Source organism: Lathyrus oleraceus, chromosome 4, assembly GCF_024323335.1.
Source record: "Lathyrus oleraceus cultivar Zhongwan6 chromosome 4, CAAS_Psat_ZW6_1.0, whole genome shotgun sequence".
Taxonomy (NCBI): Eukaryota; Viridiplantae; Streptophyta; class Magnoliopsida; order Fabales; family Fabaceae; genus Lathyrus; species Lathyrus oleraceus.
The window spans coordinates 99215111-99224097 of NC_066582.1; the positions used below are offsets into that span (position 1 = coordinate 99215111).

Sequence of the window (8987 nt, forward strand, 5' to 3'; positions counted from 1 at the left end):
GCCTTTGACACCTCCTTTGCTAGCTTAGGGGATGCGTCAATTCCTCTGACGCATCATCTTTTAAAAGTTGTTATTTTGGTATTTTTTTAAAATATTTATTATTTTCGGTTTTTTTTAAATGGTTATTTTAAAATAAAAATCCCATGAGCATGCCATAGACTTACAGACTTTCACCAAACAAAAACATTTGGAGTAAAATGTCAAATTGGTTGTCTTTTCAAATCGCTCTCAAACATGTATGAAAGTTTGAAGAACTAACATTGAATCTAAAACAAAGGAAGCTAAAAGGAATTCAAACAAGAAAAACAACTAGACTTGAATTAATTAGTCTTCTTATTCTAATGTTTGACTAATTCTTGTATCAATTTTCATAAATCCTACGAGCCTTTCAGTCAAAGAATAAGTTTGGGAAGCACCTTGAATGTAAAGAACTAACTAATACAAGAAATCTGATTTTACTTTTGTCCAAATAACAATAATGTATACAAATCTAAAACAAAACAGTAATAATCTCATCGACGCTTGTACAAACAAGGTTTAAGTGACGGCCATTCTATTTCCTTCCTTTTCGAATTTTGCTTTCCCTTTTTAGTGAAGTAAAACAAAATAAACATTTTATTTGACAAGTCACTTTTGACAGAGCTAAATCCTAGCTCTGAAATAGCCTTTGAAAACTGTTCTGGGTCTGCTCCTCCATTATTTGGATCAAACCTGCTCTTAACTTCTGCAATCAAGAGCCACCCACCTGGCTTAAGCACCCTGTATGCTTCTTCAAGGTAAGTTTGATAGTTGGTTCCCATCAATGAAAGACAAAACACAGCAACATCAGCAGATGTAGAGCCTAGTGGAGTATTTGCCATGTCACAAGCAATTACATCGGGCTCGTTGGAGACGAGGTCTAGAGAGAAGACGGTATTCTTCACGCTTTTGGAAATGAGTGCTTCCCCACAACCAAAATCAGCGACAACAAAAGAAGGGTTCTGTTTTTTCAGCCACTTAATAATAACATTAACCGGCTTTTCTGGCCAATTAGACATTTGTGTTTTGTACCCTTCATGATACAAGTTAAACAGAGATGAATCTTCGCGGAAATAATGAAGTGCTTCCTTACCGGTGCAAGTATAGAGCTTCTCGTTAATCATCCTAAAGTGACCACCAGATAACCTTGCTCGCATCTTTTCGAGAAAGCTGGAAGATTCATTCGACTTTGTACGCTTAGTTGTAGAAGGTGATGTAATCTTTTGTTCCTTGTTAGTTGGTGATTTCTGGTTCTTGTTTGATGCATCATTTTTGCTGTGCCTCTTTCGCTTTTTGTTGGTCATTGCCACAATTCTAATTTCTTTTTAGACGAAACTCTGTCAAACTAATGCTCTACTCAACGGTGTGTGCTGCTACAGGCCTAGGGTCATAAAAAAAAGAGAAAACTCATATATAAATCAAATCAAATTGAGAAATAAAAACAAATCTTATAAGATATGAGAAGAAACTTCCCAAACAAATAAATAAATCTAGATTTAAGTGATAAATTTTTTTAACATCAACATATATTAAAAACTTTCATCTAACACAAACGATGTGGCAGATAAAAATAGTCTAAATACAAACTACACCATACAGACCCAAAAACAAACAGGGGAAACCAAAACCACCAAAAGATGGCACTCTCAAACACTAACATGCACCTGAAAAATTCAGAAGAGAAGTAAAAAAGCAAAGCCTAACCATACTGCCTAACAATACATAACAGAAAATGAACCACAGGCAATTTTTTTTATTAAGTAGCCTAGTGCTAGAGTCCACCTTATTGAAGATGAACAAATGGGATGTCGCGGGTTCTAACCCGCGCCCTGCACCCGATGTCGCTATACAGCTACCAACTGGGCTATCTTAACGGAACCACGGGCAAAATTAGTTTCACCTACTCTCTCCATGATAAACCTTCAAAATTGATGAATTGAGTTGGAAAAACCAATAAAGCCCGGCACTGCCAGGCCAAACAGCAGCTGTACCAATAAGACACAACAGCAAAACACGCGACAGAGGAATAGAATGGCCAAAACAGAGGCCGCAGGATATACCAGCCTTCTCCCATCACAACAGCAGCACAACTTAAACCAGAACCAAACACACCAAAGAAATCTATACTGTCAAAAAACCCAAGACATTCTGATCTAGCCAAAACACCCTTTAACACTAAGAGGAGTTCCTCCTTAAACTCCATAGGCCACCCCGCCCTCTTAAATGCAAATATTCAATTAAGATACCAAAGACACAAATGGAACCCAAATCCATAGGGACACACTCACAACTCCAAATTTCCCATAAAGTAGTGACATGTCATTACTTTGATCTTATCCTCTAAACCACTATCATTTACGTTATTTTAAAAAATCCGGTATTTCCTCGACTGCCAAATTTACTAAATTACCGCTTGCAAAATCATACTTGACCCTCTAACCGCCTCTGAGATTACTTTACAATGAAGAAACAAATGAGTCATACTCTCCGTCTCTTCGAAACAAAAAGGGCACAGAACAGAAGCGTTAGCCGGGACAATGCTTCTCCTAGCTAAATTGACCTTTGTAGGGGCCGAACACTTCGAGATATGCGTAAAGACAGAAAATATAGGGAAAACCATTAAATTTTATTAATAAAAATTAGACCACAAAACACAAATTAGTGCATCGCCTCTTTTCATGAAACAAAATTGCAGAAACATTAACAGAAAATGAATGAAGTCACAGATTTTTAAATCGGGACTGAGAATCATTAAGAACGCAAGAGATGGTGAAGAAGTTACAATACGATTGGAGAAGTTGCAGCTGCGTGCATAAATCACGGTGACGGCTGCATGCTGATTTGCTAGGTTAAACCAAAAGGGAGAAGACGCAAACAAAAACCACGTGAAACACCCGCATAAGGCTGGAAATGAACCAAACCAATTCGAAAATAGTTCGAGACTCGACTCGATAATTAATTCGTTGGACTTGGTTCATGAACCAAATGAGTCGAACTTGAACTCAAAACTAAGTTCGTAAAATAAATGAGCTGAACTTGAGCTATGTATAGTTCGACTCGTTAGGTTCATGAGTCGACTCGGTTATATATATATATATATATATATATATATATATATATATATATATATATATATATATATATATATAATATTTTTAAATCATATATCTCAATGGTATTATTTAAAAAAATAATGTGTAGATTTTAACCTTTTAACTTATCAAATTAAATATTTTAAAAAATACTTGTCACATTTTTTTATACAAAATAAAATTCTTCTAACTCAAAAAAAAAAAAACATAATGTACTGTGACTTTTAATTTTAAAGTGACATTTTAAACTATTTCTAAATTTGTATTTTAAACTACCACCATTTAAAAATAATGTTTTTTAAATATTGTACCATTTATATGATTTAATTTGTATCCTTTTATATTATTTTTGACTTTATTATTATTATTAACTATTTTTAAGATTTTAAATATGCCCATTTATTAGTATTGCATTTTCCAAAAGCAAAACCTTTAGTATTTTAAGTTTTAGAGAACTTCTTTCATTCTTCATATTATATATTTTCAGTCTTTGTTCTCTATTCTGAAGAAAAAAAACTTTAACTTTTTCTTCCAGATTCAACAATTTTTTTCAATAGAGGTAAATATTATTATTCTCATCATCTGATTGTTTTAGTAGCTTTGTCATTTTTTACTGTGTTCTAAATATGTTGAATATGTTCTTCCTGTATATAATGAACTATAACTCTGTTATGAGAATTTTATTTATTTTCTTTGTTTTGTATATGTTCTTTCTGAATCTATTTTTCTTGGTTTGAACTAAATATATAACTCTTTTATGAGAATTTTTTTATTATGTTCTATTTAAAAATTTTAATGATTTTTTAATGGAACTTGTGGTTTTATTATTTTTCTATTGTAGATATGTCATACAGTACCTCACTTGAATCATTGGGAGATTCACAATCACCACCAAAAGATGGAGAAAAGTGTTTAAATGTATTGAATCCTATCATTGATTTAAATGCAAATACTAATGAAGAACCACTAACAAATGAATCAACACCGGCAAATGAAGTTGTGAATGAAGAAAATATTGAGAGCAGTGACATTGTTATTCAAAAGTCCAAGAGGAAGAAAACTTCTCTAGTTTGGGATCACTTCAAAAAAGTGGAATTAAAGAATGGAAAAAAATGGCAATGTATACACTGTAAAATTAATTATTCTGTTGTTGATAGTGGATCAACCAGTCATTTGATGAGGCATTTAAAACAAACATGTCATGTTTACAAGAAGCTAGTAGCACAACAACAAAAATTAAACTTTCAGCCAGCAAAAAGCAAGATTGATGAGAAGCTTTATGGACCACTACTAATGAATTCAGAAGGTAAATATGATCATGAAAGACAACGAGAAGCCACCGCACATTGGATTATGATGCATGAACATGCATTTAGTATTGTTGAGAAAGAAGGTTTTCATTTTATGATGAAGTGTTCTAATATTTCATATGAGAAAATTAGTCGGAAGACATTGAAGAATGATTGTATTGCTGTTTATGAAGATGAAAGAAAAAAGTTGAAGTCTACTTTAAGGACAGTAAATAAGATTTGTTTGACCACTGATTTATGGAAGTCACAAAATCAGAAGATAGAATACATGGTGTTAACTGGCCATTTCATTGATGTTGACTGGGTTTTGCAGAAACGCATTCTTAGTTTTGTTCATGTTCCTCCTCCTCGGTGTGGTGTTGATATTGCCGATGCTATCTTCAAATGTCTTAAAGATTGAGGTATTGAAAATAAAATATTTAGTGTGTCAGTGGATAATGCACATTACAATGATAGATGTTTGAAAGAGTTAAAAGTTCTGATTTTAAGGCACCAGAAATTAGTGTTAGATGGAAAGTTATTTCATGTGCGTTGTTGTGCGCATATACTAAATTTGCTTGTTCAATATGGTATTGGGAAAATAGAAAAAATAGTTGAAGACGTGCGTGAAAGTGTGAAGTTCATCAATCAGTCTGAAGCAAGGTTGTAAACATTCTCACAAATAGTTCAACAACTAAAGCTTGGTGGTAAAAAATTAATTCTTGATTGCCCTACTCGTTGGAACTCCACCTATCAAATGTTGTCAGTTGCAATGCAGTTCAAAGAAGTCTTCCCTCGTTTTCATGATCGAGAACCAAGCTATACAACTCTTCCAGATGATGATGATTGGGAAAAGGTTGAAAAAGTTTCCAAGTTGCTAGAGGTATTTAATGTTGTTACAAATATTATTTCAGGTAGTGAATATCCAACTGCTAACTTATATCTTGCTGAGGTATTTCGAATCAAACTAGTTTTAGATCAAGCTATCCAAGATGAATCTGATTTTATGAAAGAAATGGCAAAAGCGATGAAGGGAAAATTTGACAAACCTTGGAGCCAATGTAATCTTGTTGTGTCGCTTGCTTCTGTTTTGGACCCTAGGATCAAAATGATGGGTGTTAACATGTGTTTTCCCTTAATTTATCCGGAAGTTGAAGCTAGAAAAAATATAGAAAATGTGCGTATCGCGCTTGATGATATGTACAAAGAGTATGCTGATATACTCAGTGAGCATAGTGAAGAAGGATCGAGTAGAAGTGGTGTTGATCAAAATGGGCTTATTTTGGAGTCACAAAAATCCTCAGGGTGGTCATTGTTAATGAATTATGTCGAAGAACAACAAGCAAATCCTGCTGTAAAATATGAAATTGAAGAGTATTTGAATGAGCCAACTTACAAACCTAAAGATAACGGCCATATGTCATTTTGTGCCTTGGAATGGTGGAAATTGAATTGTGGAAAATATAGAGTGTTTTCCCATATGGCAGCAGATGTTCTTGCCATTCCAATATCTACTGTGGCTTCGGAGTCAACCTTTAGCGCCGGAGGAAGAGTTATCGATTCATTTCGAGCTTCTTTAAGTTCATCTATTGTCGAAGCTTTAATTTGTGGTGGTGATTGGCTTCGAATATTGCATGGAATTAGGAACAAACCTAAGGTAATATGCTCTCTTTTGATTATTAAGTATAATATAAACTTTTTAAAATAGCATTGATAATTTTTAAAACTAAATTCTTCTTTTTATTAATAGGTGGAGCAAGTGAAAACAGAAATTACATTACTCCCTTGATGATAAATAGAGAGCTATCAATGCAGGTGAGTGAGATTGTTATATAATTAACTGTGTATTTAGTCTTTATTACTTGTTAGTTGTTAGCATCTTATACAATTAATAGGGTGTTTAAACCATACCAGTGTTGTAACATAAATCTAGAAATTTCATGAATTTAAAAAGAATTAATCATTTAAAGTACTGTTATTTGTTATATATGAGAAACTAGTATTGTGTTAATTGTGATATATTTAAAAGGTAGCTGCAATGTATATTAATTTGTGAGCTTTAATATGGTGTTCAAACCATACCAATGTTCTAACATAAATCTAGAAATTTCATGAATTTAAAAAGAATTGATTTAAGGTACTGTTATTTGTAATATATGAAGTACTGATATTTGTGATATATTTTAAAGGTACTGCTATTTGTGATATATTTAAAATGAATTTATTTATAGAAGTAATTGATTTAGCATAGCATACCATGATCATGTTGTGTTGGTATTCTTATATATGAATTTAATTGGCTTAAAAATTATCCTCTTCCATCTTGCAGGTTATCCTTTCCTTACTAGCTATGACAGTAAATCAGTTGACAGTTGGTGTAATGAAGATTGAAGTTGAATAATCATTTTGTGATGGGAATGTATCAATTTCTAATAGTTTTTGTTGTACTATATTATTTTATTTGTAATAGTTTTTGAGACAAACTTAAACTCAAAAAGAATAGTTTTTGAATTAGACTTTTAAATTTATCTCTTGAAAGCTTTATTTTGTTTTAATATTTTCCCTTTAAAAAGAATAATTTAAAATGTCAAATATAATAAAAAAATTTAAACTTAAAAAAATGACTTTTTAGTCCGTGAAGTAAACAAACTGAACCTAACAAACTGAACCTAACGAGTTGAACTGAGTTGTTCAAGAACTTAAAACGAGTCGAGTTCGAGCTTTAAAAAAAGTTCGTGTCGAACTCGAGTCGAGTTTCGAGCTAAACCAATTCTTATCGAGTCGAGCTTACGACGGGTTCGACTCGACTTGACTCATTTCCAGCCCTACACCCACATCACTTTAACAAAATTACTACTCCACATTAGTGTTAATGTGGGACCCATAGTATGAAATCTTTGAATGTTAGAGGAAAATTGTATAATTTGGTTATGAGTAGTGTATATAGTTCATGCTTCCTGTGCTTTGGTAAGTCAAAGTTTCTAAATATAATGTTAAGAATATTCGTAAAGAATAGTCTTAGATCGACTATATTATATAATTAGGTATAATATCTTTATTATGTATAATAGAGTCTTTGTCGTATTTTTCAAAATATATGGTCAATAATAAACAATCATTTCATGTGCTTTATCCGATTGACTTATGGTCTTTCGGTGAGAAATTTTTTTCGGTAAACCGTGTCCCAACTTCAGTTTGCCTTCCACTTTGGCAACAGTTTTTCGTAACCCTCAGGTCCCCAATAGTGGTCGTCGTCGTCGCCACTAATTTCAACGACTTTTCAACACACAGCCACCGTAGACAGAATCGTCTGCCTCGATCTAACCCATCACAAAAAAAACGCTGCCAAAAGCCTCATCACGTCACAACCTTCGTGCGTGGGACTCACACACCGCCACTAGCATTGCGCCTCTGAGGTCCGATTTCGGTGTAGTTTTCGCCGCCCCACTCGCCGCCTAATACTACTTTCAGATCTGGCCTCGATTTTTATTTTCAACTTACCAAAAATCATGCTCCAATTATTCACGTGATATTTTCTCTCTTCAGATACTCATGGCTACTCCTCAGAACTTTACGCCAAACTACGATGATTTCCTCAAGTAGTATCAGAATTATCATCTCATATTCTACTGCTTCAGTTGCGCACGCTGATAATTCATTTGTTTGTCTCTCTCAACCATCTTCTCTTGGACCTTGGGTCCTTGATCCTAGTACGTATGATCATGTTATTGATAATAAAAATCTTTTATCTTTCTTCTCTATCTATGGCTTCTTACCTACTATAACTTCTGTCAATGGTTCTCAAACATGATCCGAAAGGATTGATACTGTTCAAATTCTACCTTCTCTCTCTGTTACTTTTGTTCTCTATGTACATAATTTTCCATTTAATTTACTTTCAGTCACTCGTTAACTCGTTTTCTTAATTGTATTGTTACCTTTACTGTGTTAGTAATGTTACCCTGCAGGATCAGAGTTCGGAACGGACGATCGGCATCAGATGTCAGTCTCAAGGCCTTTATTACCTCTCAGTGTCATCTCAGACATGATCAGCCAAAGATTCTCTACTCATTATCCATGCTCAGTTAGGTCATCTCAGTCTTCCCAAACTATATAAATTAGTGTCAACTTTATCAAAGGTATCCAATTTACATTGTGAGTCGTGTAAGTTAGGGAAACACACCTGTAGTCAATTTCCCAATCGAGTCAATAAACGAGCTTGAGTCTAGGTATTCTGTCACCTTTATTTCTGAGTTTTCACGTTGCACGTGGTTATTTTTAATGAAAAATATATCTGAATTATTTTCTATTTTTGAACACTTTTATAAAGAAATAAAAACTCAGTTTGATGTGTTTATTCGTACCTTAAGAAGTGATAATGCTCGTGAATACTTATCCTAACAATTTCACATTTTTATGTCCAACAATGGTATACTCCACCAAACATCGTGCCCTCATACACCTCAACAAAACGGGGTAGCCGAACGCAAAAATAAGCATATCGTAGGAACCACTCAGACCCTACTTCTCCTCGGTAATGTTCCACTTCAGTTCCGGGAGGATGATGTGCTAACGCCATGTAACCTTA

At 33.6% G+C, this 8987-nt stretch overlaps 3 protein-coding genes across 4 annotated transcripts; 2 read left to right on the forward strand and 1 right to left on the reverse strand.

The window, feature by feature from the left end:
* Positions 1–291: 291 nt before the first annotated feature.
* On the reverse strand, positions 292–2991 carry LOC127073678 (ribosomal RNA-processing protein 8). 2 transcript variants are annotated; one of them, XM_051014855.1, is made up of 2 exons: positions 2801–2991; positions 292–1399 (listed from the first exon to the last, which is right to left on the reverse strand). In XM_051014855.1, exon 2 carries the CDS (start codon positions 1320–1322, stop codon positions 513–515), a length of 810 nt encoding a protein of 269 aa, XP_050870812.1. In that variant the 5' UTR covers positions 1323–1399; positions 2801–2991; the 3' UTR covers positions 292–512. The 2 variants fall into 2 exon arrangements, with proteins under 2 accessions (XP_050870812.1, XP_050870813.1); XM_051014856.1 differs by lacking the exon at positions 2801–2991 and adding an exon at positions 2429–2777.
* A 962-nt stretch (positions 2992–3953) lies between these two features.
* On the forward strand, positions 3954–4820 carry LOC127136186 (zinc finger BED domain-containing protein RICESLEEPER 4-like). Its single transcript, XM_051062779.1, has one exon. The coding sequence runs from the start codon at positions 3954–3956 to the stop codon at positions 4818–4820; it is 867 nt and encodes a 288-aa protein (XP_050918736.1).
* A 336-nt stretch (positions 4821–5156) lies between these two features.
* LOC127136187 (zinc finger BED domain-containing protein RICESLEEPER 2-like) lies at positions 5157–6188 on the forward strand. The gene is made up of 2 exons (XM_051062780.1): positions 5157–6056; positions 6150–6188. The coding sequence occupies exons 1-2, from the start codon at positions 5157–5159 to the stop codon at positions 6186–6188; spliced, it is 939 nt and encodes a 312-aa protein (XP_050918737.1).
* Positions 6189–8987: the final 2799 nt, after the last annotated feature.

Bases quoted from the DNA above. Each gene is read 5' to 3' on its own strand.
- LOC127073678 (XM_051014855.1), bottom strand. From the start codon at position 1,322: ATGACCAACAAAAAGCGAAAGAGGCACAGCAAAAATGATGCATCAAAC.
- LOC127136186 (XM_051062779.1), top strand. From the start codon at position 3,954: ATGTCATACAGTACCTCACTTGAATCATTGGGAGATTCACAATCACCA.
- LOC127136187 (XM_051062780.1), top strand. From the start codon at position 5,157: ATGTTGTCAGTTGCAATGCAGTTCAAAGAAGTCTTCCCTCGTTTTCAT. The intron at 6,057-6,149 runs GTAATATGCTCT...TTTTATTAATAG, and splicing joins GAATTAGGAACAAACCTAAG to GTGGAGCAAGTGAAAACAGA.